The sequence below is a fragment of the Tamandua tetradactyla genome, chromosome 11, assembly GCF_023851605.1.
Source record: "Tamandua tetradactyla isolate mTamTet1 chromosome 11, mTamTet1.pri, whole genome shotgun sequence".
In the NCBI taxonomy this organism is placed as follows: Eukaryota; Metazoa; Chordata; class Mammalia; order Pilosa; family Myrmecophagidae; genus Tamandua; species Tamandua tetradactyla.
In genome coordinates this window covers 47,334,810-47,351,955 of record NC_135337.1, presented here as the reverse complement: position 1 = coordinate 47,351,955, position 17,146 = coordinate 47,334,810, and the positions used below count along the sequence as shown (strand labels likewise).

Here is a 17,146-nt window from a genome sequence, read left to right as displayed (position 1 = left end):
ACTATGAACAACAAATTAGATAACCTAGATAAGATGGACAAATACCTAGAAACACCAAACTACCTAACTAAAAAGAAATAGAATATATATATATAAAGAAAAGAAATAGGATTTCTCAACAAATCAATAACTAGCGGTTGAATCAGTAATTAAAAATGTCCAACAAATAAAAGCCCAGGATCAGATGGCTTCACTAGTGAATTTTATCCAACATTCCAAGAAGAATTAACACCAATCCTGTTCACACTCTCCCCAAAAATTGAAAAGGAAGAAACACTCCCTAATTTGCTTTATGAGTCCAAGCATCATCCTCATATCAGAGCCAGATAAAGATATCATAGTAAATATCTCTTATGAATATGGATGTAAAAATCCTCAATAAAAATACTAGCAAATTGAATCCAACAGTACATTAAAAAATTATATACATTATTATCAAGTAGGATTTATCCCAGGTAAGCAAGAGTGATGCAACATGAGCAAATTAATTAGTGTAATACGCAGCATTAATACAATGAAGGAAAAAAATCTCAATTGATATAGAAAAGGCATTTGACAAAAATCTAGTGCCCTTCTCACCCTTTTTGGAAAAAAAACACAGAGGAAACTGGGAATAAGAAGAAACTTCCTCAACATGATAAAATATGGAAAATCCACAGCTAACATCCTACTTAGTAGTGAAAGACTGAAAATTTCCCATCTAAGATCAGGAGCAAGACAGCCCACTGTCACCACTGGTATTCTACATTGCAGAGCAATTAGGCCAGAGCAATTAGGCAAGAAAAGCAAATAAAAGCCACCCACATTGGAAAGTAAAAAATGAATTTTCCCTATTTGCAGATAACTTGATTCTATAAACAGAAAACCCTGAAAAATCCACAGGAAAGCTCTTAAAGCTAATAAATGAATGCAAAGTGGTGGGAAACAAGCTCAACACCCTGAAATCATTAGTGTTTCTTACACTACTAATAAACAATTAGAAGGAAAAATCAAGAAAAACCCTTCATTTACAATAGCAATTAAAAGAATCTTATATCTAGGAACAAAACTAGGCAAAGGACTTGATAAGGCATTCCTCCAAAGATACACAGATGGCAAAAAAAGCACATGAAAAGATGATCCACATCATAGTATTAGGCAAATGCAAATCAAAAGCACAACGAGTTACCATTTCACATCCCCTAGTATGGTAACTATTAAAAAACTAGAAGAATAAGTATCGGAGAGTATGTAGAGAAATAGGAACACTTATTCATTGCTGGTAGGGATGTAAAATGGTACAATCTGGCAGTTACTCAGAAAGTTAAAGATAGAATTACCATATGATTTGGCAATCCCACTTCTAGGTATATACCCAAAAGATTTGAAAACAGGGAGTCAGATGTTTGCACACTGATGTTCATAGAGGCCTTTTCACAACTGCCAAAAGAAGGAAGCAATCCAAGTGTGCATCAGCTGATGAATGAATAAACAAAATGTAGTGTATACACACAATGGAACATTATTCAGCCACAAAGAGTAATGAAGTTCTGAAACATGGATTGTTGGACAACATGGATGAGCCTTGAAGACATGTTGAGTGAAATAAACCAGACACAAAAGGAAAAACACTGCATGATCTCACTGATATGAAATAATCAGGATAAGCAAATTCATAAGTCCGAATCCATAATATAGGTTACCAAGGGAAGGGGTGGAGGTAGGAAATAGGGAGTTGAGACTTAAAATGTTTGGTGCTTCTATTTGGAATGATGTGGTGGTGATGGTAGCACAATATTGTGAATATAATTAATGGCAGTGAATTGTATATTCACAGGTGGTTACATATGTTACTAGAATAAAAATTTAAAAGGAATCTATGGAACTGTACAATACAGTGAACCTTAAATTAAAATATGGACTACAGTCAATAACACGATTATAAAAATGTGCTTTCATCGGTTATAACAAGTATACCACACCAATGCCAGGTGTTAATAAAGGACTAGTCTAGGGTAACCCTGTATTTTTTTTTAAGCTGTTAAAATTGTATAAAATAACGTATATGCAAAGCAAAGAAAGAAAAAAGAAGCACTCTTTAATAAATAGTTACAGGACAGATCCCAGAGTTTGTCATGGGGTAAGATACCATCATCTCAGATTTTTCCTTCTAGCTGCTTCAGAAGATAGGAGGCCAGAAGAAATAAATATTTGTTTATCATCACATCAACTTTTTTTTGTGAAAAACAGCATATATACAAAAAAGCAATAATTTTCAAAGCACAGTGCAACAATTAATTGCAGAACAGATTCAGCATTTGGTATGGGTTACAATTCCACAATTTTAGGGTTTTACTTCTAGCTGCTCTAAGATACTGGAGACTAAAAGAAATTGTAATTTATGCATGATTTTTCTGTAAATTCACAACTTCTGTAATTAAAAAGAATGAATAAAAGAAAAACTGTATCCTCAAACTGAGCAATCTCAGGGTGGAATTCTACATGATAGTAACTATTCTGGGTTCTTCTGATGAGGACTTCAATAGAATTTTGTACAAATCTAATCAACTATTTCAGTCAGCAAAGTCAAAGACCTCAGGTAACCTAGAGACATATTATAAAACAGCAGTTTTGAGCCCCCAGTCTTGGGGTTTGTTCATATGAAATTTAACCCCGCAAAGGATAGGTCAAGCCTACTTACAGTAGGCTAAGAGTCACCCCCAAGAGAACCTCTTTTGTTGATCAGATGTGGCCTTTCTCTCTCTCAGCCAACACAAATAAACTCACTGTCCTCCCCCTCTCTATGTGGGACATAACTCCCAGGGGTGTGGACCCTCCTGGCAGTGTGGGACAGAAACCCTAGAATGAGCTGGAACTCAGCATCAAGGGATTGAGAAAACCTTCTTGACCAAAAAAGGGGAAGAGCGAAATGAGACAGAATAAAGTGTGAATGGCTGAGAGATTCCAGAGTTGAGAGGTTATCCTGGAGGTTATTCTTATGCATAATATAGATATCACCTTTTTAGTTGAGGTGTAATGGAGAGGCTGGAGGGAACTGCCTGAAAATGTGGAGCTCTGTTCCAGTAGCCATGTTTCTTGAAGATGATTGTATAATGATATAGCTTTTGCAATGTGACTGTGTGATTGTGAAAACCTTGTGTCTGATGTTCCTTTTATCTACCTTATAGACAGACGAGTAAAATGTATGGATTAAAAATAAATAAATAATAGGGGGAACAAATGTTAAAATAAATTTAGTAGATTGAAAAGCTAGTAATCAGTGAAAGGGAGGGGTAAGGGATATGGTATGTATGATTTTTTTTCTGTTTTCTTTTTATTTCTTTTTCTGAATTCATGCAAATTTTGTGAGAAATGATCATGATGATGAATATACAACTATGCGATGATATTGTGAGTTACTGATTATATATGCAGAATAGAATGATCATATGGTTTGTGTTTGTATGTTGGTATATTTAATAAAAAGAAATAGCAGTTTATTCAGACTTGTTTTATATAGTATTTGCTAATGCTTATTTTTCCTGAGCCAAATGAACTCTTGAGTAATATGTGTGTTACTAAATAAGTATATTTCTTTGTGTCATATTTCAGGATAGAGAGAGTACCTGTGACAGTACCTTGACTTCAGCATATAGTTCTGTTTCTGTATTCTCCCCACCCTGAACATATAGAGTTAATTATCAACTCACCCCAAGCTCATTAAGTCTCCTGGAATCTTGGTAATTGTACTTAAGTCAGGGGCTCTCCAAAGAAGCCTGGAATTTGGGCACCTGGGAGAGATCACTTCTATGTCACTGGATCACTGCCGTGGCCTTTCCCCAACATCTGACTCGTGTGATTTTACTCTGTTCCTTGCTGTCTTATTCTCAGCATCCTACAATGGGAGATGCATTATAAAAAGGTGACTGTATAAATTATGCTCCAAACCCAGACATTTCAAACAGTGAAATGGTCACTATTAATAGTTATGCTGGGACATCTGGGGAAAGCTAGGACCTGGAGCCCCCCTAATTATAATTAAATTGCCTATTAGAGAAAAGGAGAAAAGAAAACTATGATGTGACATAGTTTATCATTCATTTTTAAATAGAGCATCTGCAATCTATAAGTCAGTTTCCTGGGCAGCAAGGAAGGTTTCCTATGACAGGCCTTTGGGATGGGGGTGGGAAGGGGAGTGTACGGTCATAAAAATAGAAACAGGTATGAGGGCTCGGCGTCAGCACCGAGCTGAACCAGAAGGCTCTGGTACTCCTAGTCCTGGCTCCGGCTGGCTGACACATTCTTGGGAGCTGAGTATGGAGCCCTGTGGGAGGCTGCCAGCTTTTTCGGGAAGCCTCCTGACCCTGCTAGGTCCTCTCCCTCTGTTCTGTAAGTGCCCTGCCCGCCCCAACCCCAGGAGTACTGGCAGTAATGGCAGGAATGTTGGCAAGGAGAGGGTGGGAAGAAGCTGCTTAGAGTGGGAAGCTGGGAGTGGTACTAACTCCAAGGAAAGGAGAGAGTCTCTCAGCCAGGGCTGTGCCTATTATCTCCAAGCCTGGGACAGAATTCTATTCTTGGCAGCTCCTCTCCACCCCTTCCTGTTCTCTATTCTTAGGCTCTCTATCCTTGGGACAGGCGATGGTTCAGATTTGAGCAACTCTAAGCCTAGAAAATTCCTCAAACATTCCAGATTTGTGGAGTAACCTCACTTGTGCAGTCAGTCACATGGCCCTACCCAAAGGTGAATTTTTTTTTAATGCTTCTCAAACTTTCTAAAGAATAATTGTGTCTAAAGAATAAAAGTGTGTCAGTTGGTCAGTGGCTTTGCTGCCACCTCCCTTCCCACTGGAGCTGTTTCTCATCCCTCATCTAGGGAGCCTTATTGTACATTTGCTAATGCCTTTTGGGCCCTAGTTCAAAGATACTCCTGTAACAAAACTTTCTCTCTCTCTCTCTCCACCTTCCCCTCTTTGTCTCTCTATATATGATAGTTTTTTTAAAAATTTTTCAATTTTTTTTAAATACCAGAAAACACCAAATGCAAACCTTCTTAACTTTTGATCGTTCCATTCTGCATATATAATCATTAATTCACAATATCATCACATAGTTGCATATTCATCATCATGATCATGTCTTGGAACATTTGCATCTATTCCGAGAAAGAAATAAAAAGAAAACAGAAAAAAATTCATATATACCATACCCCTTACCCTTCCCTTTCATTGATCACTAGCATTTCAAACTGAATTTATTTTAACATTGTTCCCCCTATCATTTATTTTTATTCCATATGTTCTACTCGTCTGTTGACAAGATAGATAAAAGGAGCATATGATAGTTTCTTGAATGGTCTTTTTTTTTTTTTCCATAAACAGTTCATTTCTTTCAGAATTCTTGTTTTAGGGCACACTAAAGAATAGACCACTCTCTCCCATTACTCCATCTTGACACCTGAGTGGCTCATCATGCTTGCTTTCCAATTTTCCATTATTCATTTGGGTGGCTTTTAAATATCACCTGATGGACATTTCATTGTAAGGGTTGTAAACCTACTTCCTGGACTAAAATGAATATGGTGCTTCATGAGCATTCTCTTAGGTATAAAGTAAAAATTTTGTTGAGAACCCTTTATAACGAGTTCTAATGGACAGTTTTCACAAAGCATATTTGCATATGTGTATGGTAAACTGGAAAATTTATTTCACAAGTCTCTATTAGTAATTGCAATTTATAAAATTTATTATGTTTTAGAAACCACCCTCCTACCTTGTTTCAGGATATAAAATGTCTCCCTGCATCCTTTTGGGTTTCTTCCATCTCAAATGTCAAATATAACGGTGCTATTAAGAAGATAGGTGGTTCAGAAAGCTGGAAAATTTGAGACAACACCCGACAAGGGGAACTAGCAGTGATTTATGATGTCTTTAAAATTAGCATGTAACCTTGCAGAATTATTAGACTAGGGTAAAGCTAGTCTCTTCTGACTGGAGGGATATTATGGGAGAGGATGATACATATACTTTTATATACTTCTGATTTATTCTACTCTTCGGTTTAGTGTCTGGTAATATCTGCAAAGACAAGACCACAACCTACCCCTATTCTTTTATTGTGTCTGAAGAATCACTTTGGGATTTTGATTTGCTTTGATACATAGTTGCTTTGACTAGATTTCATTAGCAAAATAAAATATCCTTTTAGTTATTCTGGGAAGTCACTTGGTGGATTAAAAATTTGAATTTGACTGTATCTTTCCTTTTGGGGATAAAATTATTTTGTCTTATTATTTCATTCATTCAAGATACTGGAGAAAAAGGCATGTCCTGGAGAAGGTAGAGTACAAAGGGTGATTCACTTTTTATTTAAGACTTGCCACTGCTGACCCAGAGTAGCTAATTTAGAAGTGATTCATTTATAGAAAGTTCTACACAGTTCCAGGCAGGGCTTCATACAATAGCCTCATGAAGACCTAAATAGAGGATATAGTATCATGTTTCTAAATATCTGTCTTGTTGCCAATTTTATATCTTTTTCAAATAGTGAAAGTTGTTTTTAGATGAGTGTTAGTCATTGACAAGGTGAAGGCAAAGGCACTGTAGTTATAAAAATAGTGTATGGTTTAAAACAAATCTTAGAATTTTTTTTTTTACATTTTACATTTACTGGGGAAATAATAGGCATGCATATTTTTTTCATGTTTAATAATCTTTAATGCAAATATAAAAGTTTAATAGAAGCCGTTTGTAGGAGTTGGGATTTGTTTGTTTAAAAACAAGGTTGGCATGCAAATTTAAGTGACTTTACAATACTAATAAATTAATGTAACTAGTAGCTTAGAAATTAACTGTAAGAAATACATTAAAAGCTACTTTGTCATGGTGGTTCAAATTGAACAATAATGTGCTATTGCTATTTTGATATTTATTAATAATTTGATATGTTTGACTTTTAAGGTCCAATTAAAAATAGTTCCTTTTTTGCATGTGGTCTTTCCTTTAGGATGTGAGTGGTTTATTAAACAAATACAATATGTTTGACACTATATAGAACATAAAACAGTATAGTCTCTACCTTCTTAGAGTTTTAAATACTAAAGCTGAGTGTGACTGCGGAATCATTACATTGATATTTGTGTTGGTCTCCAGCGTCTTGGAGCAGCTAGAAGAAAAAATGAAAAATCCTGGAACTGTAACCCAGACAAACTTCAAAGTCTGTTCTATAACTACTTATTAAAGTGTACTTGGAAATTTACTGCTTTTTTGCAAATATGTTTTATTTCACAATTTAAAAAACTTAAAAAAATTCAAAGCTGAGTCTATAGTCACATCACAGCCACAGCGTCATGGGGGAGACAAAATCTCAAAGTCTGGAGCCCAGTTCTGACTCTGTCATTCACTATCTCTGTGACCTCGGGCAAATCACTTCACACATCAGAGCTGGATGTCCTTCTGCGTGGGCCACAGTGCTAACAGCCTCCCTGGCCTGCTTCACAATTTGAGGTAATGCGTTAGGGAGTGCCTCGTGGTGGCGAGGTCTCTAAGCAGGTGTGGGTGTTTCAGAGGAAGCATTGCACAGAAAAGAGCTTGGAGTTGAAAATCCAGGGTTTGAGTCCCAGAGACACCACGAAATGTGCATGTGACCCGGGCCCAGCCCTTTTACTTCTCTGAGCCTTTATTTTCTAATCTGTACGAAATGGATGTAGGGCGGGTGATGGTGGCGCAGTGGCAGAGACCCGGGTTCAGTTCACGGTGCCTGCCCGTGCCAAAAACCAAACCAGACCAAACCAAAACCATGGAGGTAATACATAATACCTTTCATACAGAATTGTAAGAATTAAGTGAGGTAATGTGAAATTACCTGATGCATACAGGTTATCGGTGAATATTTTTTGGACTTTATTTTCTATTTCTCTTCTCATTCTTACAGATCTTCAACTCCCTGGTTTCTTTGCTTTCGCAGGATTTTATTGCAAGTAGGAGGCTGTATCAAAGCTGTACAACTGAGAGAAATGAGCAGTTGCCCCACTCTGTAAATATAGTTGGAGAATAGTTCGAATTCTGAAGTTCCTCAATACAGTATATTTACCAGATATTTGGCGTTGGTGGTTGTGGGCAGGATCAATGTAGTTTAAAACATTCAGAGGGCTTCAGATCTTCAGAAGAGTTTTGCTTAACATATTTCTTCACTGTTGCTTGGCTAGAGCTACTTCCTTCTTTTCAAGCTCTTAGGGTAAGTCAGTGACTATTTTTTCCCCAATAATTATTTTGTTCTTAGTTTCAGGTTATTCTTAACTCCTGCAATTGTAAGGGCAATTAACTATACAGAGGTAAAATTTTCTCTTTGAGAATTTTGTTTTTTTGAGAAAAAGTCTTTGAGACTTAGATAATAAGAACAGTCCAGATATAACTGTGTTGTGAAAAAAGAAAACATAATCCAACTGTTTGTGTGTGTGTGTGTGTGTGTGTGTATGTGTGTGTGTAAAGATCTGGTATTAATTGCTGATGAATGTATGGTTTAATTGCTAAACCATATTATTATTATTATGCACTTCTCTTTATTTTCTATAATGACATTGCCTGATATTTCTATAATGTTTACGTTAGATAAAGTAAAAAAAAGCAAGTTTCTTGAACTAGATCGAGATATTAAAAAGTAGTTGATTAAAATATTTAGTAATACTGCTACTTTAGAAAATCACAAACAGTAACTGTTCCAGGTGCTTACATTTAAAATCACACCCACAAATAATGCAATTCCCACACAATCTCATAATTTCTTCTAGAGATGTTTGGAACATGTGGGTTGCTTTGGCCAACCCAGTTCCTGTTTAAGGAAAGCATTACACAAAAGGAAGTTGAAAATGGACTTCCTGGAGTTTAAAAAATGAATGTGATGTGTTTTTGGAGAGATTTGTTAACCCATTTGTGGCCCAGAATATCTTTTGAAGCACTAATGACAAATGATTTATTTAACTCTTATTCACAAAGCACATTTGTGGAATATGTAATAGTGCCATGAGAGAAAGAGCAGTACTAATTTATGCTAATGGTTCTATCCAGTGGTTTAGCTTTTATCATCCTAGCCATTGAGTTTCAAGGATGAATAATCATAACCGTCTGATAGGAACTTGAGAATACTGAGGAAAGTATAAATTGAAATATAAATGCACAGTAACAATAAGTCTTCGCGAGTTACCCTTCAACAAAAAAGTTGAAGGATAATGTGGTTGATGGAGATAAATGAAATCCATCCTGGTTATGACTTTTTTTTTTTTTTTAAAGAAACAAAATCTGATATCTTCAGGAAAAGTCATACAATTTAAGAAGCTGACAAATATAGGTGTGAATATTATTGCTCTAGAAGTACTCATATTCCAGGAATAATAATAAAAACCTTTAAACATACTTTTTAGTTTACAAAGTACTTTAGTATATAGTCTTATTAATAATATATAGTATTTTATTGAATTTTTACACAAGCTGCTGTGAAGACCCAGTTTAATTAATGCTAAATTTTACATGAGAATCAGGGAGGTCAAATAACTTGACCAAGCTAACTGATCTGTGGGGTACAGAACTGGGACTAGAGACAATAGGTCTCTTACCTCTGAATACACATTCTTTTCTTTTAATCAACTGTTTAAAAAATAAGACAACTCCTCTTTTGAAATCCCTTTATTTGTGGATATTGGAAGTAAGGTGTAGGCACTGGCTGAAATTTTTGCTAGAAGGGATGGGATGTGAAATAAGGATGATGAAGCATATAATATGTCAATTAATAATTAGAAGAAGCACAAGTCATCATGCATCTCACTGATGACTTTTTTAAAGGTATTTTTATTGACAAATCTTCATACAGTCCATACATAGTATGCAATCAATAGCTCACAGTATCATCACTGATGATTTTTAAAGGATAAAATCAGAGAGTAGGTTCAAAGAACTATTAAACTGTGAAGAATCATGAGGATACAAAGTATAATGATTGTATCAGGTAGGAGTCTTAATTTAAAGCACCAGAAAATCTCATCGAGAATGGCTTTGAAATTGACTCATGTAACTAAAAATTCCAGATAGAACTGTAATTCAGATTGGATGCTTTCAGCTATAAGTAACAGAAAACTACTGGTTAAAACAAGATAGTTTATTATTTCACATAAATGAGATCCAGCGGGTGCATGGGTGGTTCAGTGGTAGAGTGCTCACCTTCCACGTGGGAGACCCGGGTTCGATTCCCGGATCATGTACACCATCACCTCCTAAAAAAAAAAAAGGAGATCTAGTGGGCGCCAGAGTTGGTTGACAGAGCAACTCACTGATGTTGGCAAGGATGTACGTTTACTCTGTCACTTTGCTTTGTCGTTCTTGACATTGGCACGAAGATGCCTGTTTCCTTTCCTTAGTCCTGGTGAAGATTCAGGCACAGGTGTCTCCTGAAAACTTTCACTGAACAACCGAAGTTGTATCAAGGTATCTTCTGGGTGCTCTTTCTTTAATTACGTATGAAACCATGTGTATACTTCTAGTCTACATCTTCTCTCTTTCTACTAAAAGGATCTGTTCATTAATTTGCCTCTTTCTTTAGACTGTGAGCTATTTGAGGACTAGAGATATGTTTTATCATTGAATCTGAGTCCCCGGTTCAAAATTTCATTCAATAACTGACATGAGTACCAGAGAGTACTAGTACTAAAGTACCCGAGTACACAGCTCTTCAGAATTTGAACACATTCTGATATGGCCTAAAGACAGATTCAAAAAGTAGAAATTTGCACCCAGCTTTTTTTTTTTAAATACCAAAATCACCAAACAAATGCAAGCATTCGTAACTTTTGATCATTCTGTTCTACATATATAATCAGTAATTCACAATATCATCAAATAGTTGCATATTCATCATCATGGTCATTTCTTGGAACATTTGCATCTATTTAGAAAAAGAAATAAAAAGAAAACAAAAAAAATTCATACATATCATACCCCTCACCCCTCACCCTCACCAATCACCAGCATTTTACTCTAAATTTATTTTAACATTTCTTCCCCCATTATACATCTTTGTGTTTTACTTGTCTGTTGAAGTCCATGTACTTATGGTGTTCAATTAAGCTGTCTACATAAGTTGTATTAGGAACTACACTAGTCAAAATATAAATCTTGTACCAAATAAACATTTTTTGCTTTAGTCTCACATGTAAGGTGACATTTTAAAATATTAATTACCATCTATTTTCAACACCCTGCAGTAATGACATTCCTTTGTTCTTCCTCATGCAAAAACATTTTTTGCATTTGTACATTTAGTCACTATCATTACACATTTTAGGCATTCCTAGATTATACCATGTCAGTCTTTATCGTCTATCTTTCTTTCTGATTTCATTTGTGTCCCCAGCCCTGCTCCCTCTATCATTCTCACATTCAGCTTCATTAAGTGTTCTAACATAATTGTATTACAGTTAGGTAGTATGGATCTATCCATTTCTGAGCTTTTACAATCAGTCCCGTGGCACAATCTGTTTCCCTTCAGCTCCAGTTACCCAATATCTTACCCTATTTCTATCTCCTGATGGCTCTGTTACCAATGAAATTCTCCAAGTTTGTTCACTAATGTCAGTTCATATCAGTGAGACCATACAGTATTTGTCCTTTTGTTTCTGGCTAATCTCACTCAGCATAATGTCCTTAAGGTCCATGTTCTTACATACTTCATAACTTTATTCTGTCTTACGACTGCATAATATTCCTTCGTATGTATATACCACAGTTTGTTTAGCCACTCGTCTGTTGATGGACATTTAGGCTGTTTCCATCTCTTTGCAATTGTAAATAATGCTGCTATAAACATTGGTGTGCAAATGTCTGTTTGTGTCCTTGCCCTCATGTCCTCTGAGTAGATACCTAGCAATGGTATTACCGGGTCATATGGCAATTCTATATTTAGCTTTTTGAGGAACCGCCAAACTGCCTTCCATGGTGGTTGTACCGTTTGACATTCCCACCAACAGTGGATAAGTTGCACCCAGCTTCTTGAGCTTCATGAGGCTTATGGTTGTATTAAGGCTTAGGATTCCAGTGGGAGTTAGTTATGGTGTAAAATCCAGGGATAGAGGGAAGAGGGTTGGTGATGAGAACTGAAGTAAGGCTTAGGGATGGAAGAAGGACTAGAAATATCTATTACAAACATTACCTTATAAAAAATAGTTAATTTTGTTTAGCCATTTTGACACAGAACAGCCATATGAAATAGTTTTCTTTGGTTTGGTGCATAGAAGATAATAAATGTTTGTTGAACTTAATTGATTACTAATGGCATATTCTCAACCCTTTTCCTTTTATATTTGGGCTCTTTAATTTTCCCAAATTATGACTGACAAACTTGAGAGTAGCATTGCAAATATTAGTAAAGCAAGACATATTTTTGAAGAAAAATGAGAAAAAAATAAACATAAGAAGTCTTTTCAAAATCTCTACCCAAAACTTACACTTTCTTTTTCTATTTCGTTCTGTTTCTGCCACCATGTGATTTTGGGCAAATTGCTTTATCCTTTCCTGGCCTCAGTTCCCTCTTTTTTAAAATTCAGGGATAGAATTGTTAATCTTTTATGTCCATTTTAGCTTTAAAACATTTAATTTTAACATCTTTTTTCACTAAATAGATTGCTTCTCTCAAACAGTACAAGATAAACATTTCCTTATTTAAAAAAATTTCATTACCAGTTTTCAAATATGCTCTTTCCTGTATTTTCATTGTAGAATCCATATGATGACATTGTCTTTGGAAATGTAGTCTTTCACTTCAGCATTGTAAATGGCTGGTAACATAGGAGTTTAAACCACTGTTGAAGTGGTTTTATTGTCTCATGGTTTTGGAGACTAGAAATGCAAAATCAAGGTATTGACAGCCCAAGCTTTCTCTGAAGTCTATAGTGTTTGGGTGGTGGCTGAGTCTCTGCCTCTGTCACATGGTGTTTTTGTTTGTTAAGCTACTGGAATGCAATATACCAGAAATGGAATGGCTTTTAAAAAGGATATTTATGTTACAAGTTTACAGTTTTAAGGCTGTAAAAATGTCCAAACTGGGCGGGCCATGGTGGCTCAGCAGGCAGAGTTCTCGCCTGCCATGCCAGAGACCCAGGTTCGATTCCTGGTGCGTGCCCATGCAAAAAGAAAAAAAAAAAAAGTACAAACTAAGGCATGCAGGGAAAGATCCCTTGACTCAAAAAAGGCTGATGGGTCTGGAACACCTCTGTCAGCTGGAAAGGCACGTGGCTGGCACCTGCTGGACCTTTGGCTTCTGGTTTCAAACAGCTTCCTGGAGGCATTTTCTTTCTGTATCTCCAAACGTCTGGGTCTCATGCTGGCTCTTTCGGCTCTGAACTCTCTCCAAAATGTTTCCCCTTTTAAAGGACTCCAGTAAACTAATTAAATGTGTGGAGTCACAGCTCTATCTAATCACAAGGTCACACCCACAATGAGTGGATTTTATCTCCATGGAAACAGTCTCATCAAAGAGTACCACTCTGCAATATTGAATCAGGAATAGAAGAACAAGGGTTTTCTGGGATGTGTAACAATTTTAAACCAGCATACAGGGTAATCTGTCTTCTACTGTTTCCTCCTCTGGCTTCTACTTCCTTGTCCAAATTTCCTCTCCTTATTTATAAGGACTCAGGTCATGTTGAATTAAGGCCCACCCAATTCTACTTGGCCTCATTTTAACAGGCTGCTCAAAGATCCTATTTACAAATACATTCACACCTGCAGGACCAGGGTTTAGGAATTGAACACTGTCTTATGGGAAACATGATTCAATTTCCAACAATATTGCAATCACATATCACAAATTGAGTACTATTTCACTCAATAAATATTGAATAAATTAATGGCAGATATTTTCTTGATTGACATAAAATATTTCTTTGTCTTTACAGATCTTGTATTGCACTTTAAACACACCTAAAGTTGACATGGAAAAACTCTTAGGAGGACAAATAGGTCTTGAAGATTTCATATTTGCCCATGTGAAAGGAATTAAAAAAGAAGTAAATGTGTATAAATCTGAGGATTCACTTGGCCTCACCATTACAGATAATGGTGTTGGCTATGCTTTTATAAAGGTAAGTTTAAAAAAATAACTGTGTGACCTAATCGAGGGTAACAGATAAGAAAATCTGTCATGCCAAAGAAAGTTAGGAATGATTGTTACAGAGAGAGCTGGCGCAGTAGGGATGGGTGGATTGGTAATGTTTCACTTTAATTTTTAGAATGTTTTGAAGGCATCAGTTTTTGTTTACCATTTCCATGACTTTTTCTTTTAAGTTTAAACTTCTGTTAGCATTTAGAACTTATGAAAAGGAAAGCCAGGGTATTAATCTCATCCAGGTTTGTAACATATTCTGATGATGGCCCTGCTGATTTCCATTGATTTAGTGTTACTTCCAGCTGTTTTTATTTGGTTACCTTATTTATGTCTTTAAAAATATTCTTAAAAAATTTCCAAGTCATATAATTCCTTTGTTTAAATGCAAAGAGAGCAATGCAGAGCTACAAAGACAAAGAATAAGGAGATGGAAAGTGGTGTGAAAAATTCTAAGAACTGAGATGTGGCGACTAAGTTACACTTACCTCTTAAAATAATAACACAGACTTTATTAAGTGCTTACCATGTCCTAGGCCCTTTGCAAACATTTTCTCATTTAATTTTTGCATTTAAATCTCTTTGGTTGGTACTATGATTTCTTCTTTTTATTTGCTTTTCTGTTGAAGTGTAACTAATAAAGTAAACAAATTTGTAATGTACAGCTTAATGAATGTTTGCATATGCCTGTGTAATCATCACTCAGAGCAAGACATAGGACATTTTACCATCCAGAAAGCTCCCTGTGCCCCTTTCCAGGGTGTATTCTTTCTTCCTCTCAAAGGTAACCACTCATCTAACCTCTATCACTATAATTTTCCTTGTACTTGAACTTCATATAAGTGGAATTGTACATTATGTTCTCTACTGTCTATTCAACCTGATGTTTGTGAGATTAATCCATGGGTCGGTACAATTAGCAGTTCTGTTTCACAAATGTAGAAACACGGTCAGGAAGGCTAAGTAACTTGCCCAAAGTTATCAACTGGACATATTCAGGATTTGAATCCAAGAGGGCTGTGTCCAGAGCCAGCATTCCTAACCACTAAGCTAAGAATGACAGTAGGCCTCATACCACAGAGCAAGTTTCATGTCTTTATTTTATCCAAATCCCTGATTTGCTGATGCATTATCCTCATAAAGAAATAGTCTTGGGGAAGTTATCTTAACTGTAAATGGTATTTTATTTAACTTCCTGCTTGATAGAAGGGCTATTTTAAGCCCTGCAAAAGATCTGACTGTGCTAAAGGTTGAGTGGATGACCAAATGGAAAACCCGTGAGTTAGGAAAAGTCATGTGGGATTATCCAGGGGAAGTTCAGGACATGAGGAACATGCAGCAATGCCTTTCTAATGTCAGCAGAGAAGGACTTGGATGTTTTGCAAACATGCATGGAGTTTTTGGATCGTAACCTCTGATGCTCAGAGTGTTTCTATTTTTTTCATGCCTTGTCAAACATGTGCCTGCCACAGACTACTAGTCACTATCCCTGGGAGACAGAGAACATGGTGTAAAGGACAAAGTGAGGCATAAGCCCAAATTCCAACATATGGTTCAACATGCAAAAGAAATAAATATCATTCTGTCTACAGAGTTGATATGATTAAAAAATTTGTGGGATAGAAATTATTTAAAACTTATAGAAAGATTGTGAAAATAATATACTGAAATACTGTATACCCTTTACCCAAAATGGATTTTACCATTTTGCCACATTTTCTTTAATATTCTCTCTTATATAATTATATATATGCAATTTTTCCTGAACCATATGAAAAAATGGATTGTAAACATCATGCCCTTTACCCACTAAAACTCTAGGGTGTATTTACTAAAGAACAAGGATATTCTCCTATGTGTTAACTACCATACAATTATATATACAAATGCAGTACAAGTAGTCTAACATTGGTATAATACTTTAAAACTAACATACGGCGCAAACTGTTATTTTATCAGAAGTTCTAATAATGCCCTTTACTGTATTTTTTTTCTTTCCTGGTAGAGGTCCAGTCTAGGATCATGCATTTCACTTAGTTGTCATGTCTTTTAGTCTTCTTTATTCTAGAATAGTTCCTCAGGTTTTGGAGTAAAGTTTTATCTGATATTCCCTCATGTTCAGATACTGGTTGTACCGGTTTGAATCTGTTATATACCCCAGAAAAGCCAGGTTCTTTAATGCTCATTCAGTATTGCTGGGTGGGATCTTTTTTATTATTTCCTTGGAGATATGACCCACCCAGTTGTGTGTGGTAACTTTTGATTAGATGGTTTCCATTGAGATGTGTCTCCACCCATTCAAGGTGGAGTTCCTTACTGGAGTCCAGTAAGAGGGAGCCATATTGAAAAAACTCAGAGCCATGAGAGCCAGCAGAGCCCACATAGCCAGAGATCTTTGGAGATGTAGAAGGAAAACACCCAGGGGAAGCCTTATAAAATGAGAAGAGAAAGCTAGCAGAAGTCACCATATACCTTCCCAGCTGTCAGGGATGTTCTGAACTCATCTGCCTTCCTTGAATCAAGATATCTTTCCCCAGATGCCTTAGTTTGGACATTTTCACGGCCTTAGAACTGTAAACTTGCAACTTAAAAAATTCCCCTTTTTCAAAGCCATTTTGTTTCTGGTATATTGCATTCTGGTAGCTTTTACAAACTAAATCACAGGCTATACAGTTTTGGCAGGAAAATTACATGAGATGCAGTGGCCTTCTCTTGTACCACATCAGAATATACCTGATGTTGGTTTATCTCATTATTCATGTTAATTTTTATCATGTCTAAGATAGTGTCCAACAGTTTTTTTCTCTGTGAAGTTATTTTATTTTCCTTTGTAATTAATAAGTAATTTTTTAATACCTTGAGATTATGAAAATATTCTGTTCCCCTACTTTTGCTCCATAGATGTAGCACCTGCTGAGTTCTACCTAAGTCAATTTTATTAAAATGATTGCAAAATGGTGATTTGGTTGTCTAATACCATCATTCCTTATATATTATAAATTATTCTATTGTAAAAAAAAATCCC

General features: G+C 36.0%; 1 protein-coding gene across 1 annotated transcript in view; it reads left to right on the top strand.

Annotated features, from left to right (window-relative positions):
• GIPC2 (GIPC PDZ domain containing family member 2) overlaps window positions 1-17,146 on the top strand; it is a 95,580-nt gene that overhangs the window by 21,320 nt on the left and 57,114 nt on the right. Inside the window, exon 2 of the mRNA XM_077120526.1 lies at window positions 13,916-14,101. Coding sequence (XP_076976641.1) covers window positions 13,916-14,101 — 186 coding nt within the window. The remainder of the gene's footprint in view (window positions 1-13,915; window positions 14,102-17,146) is intronic.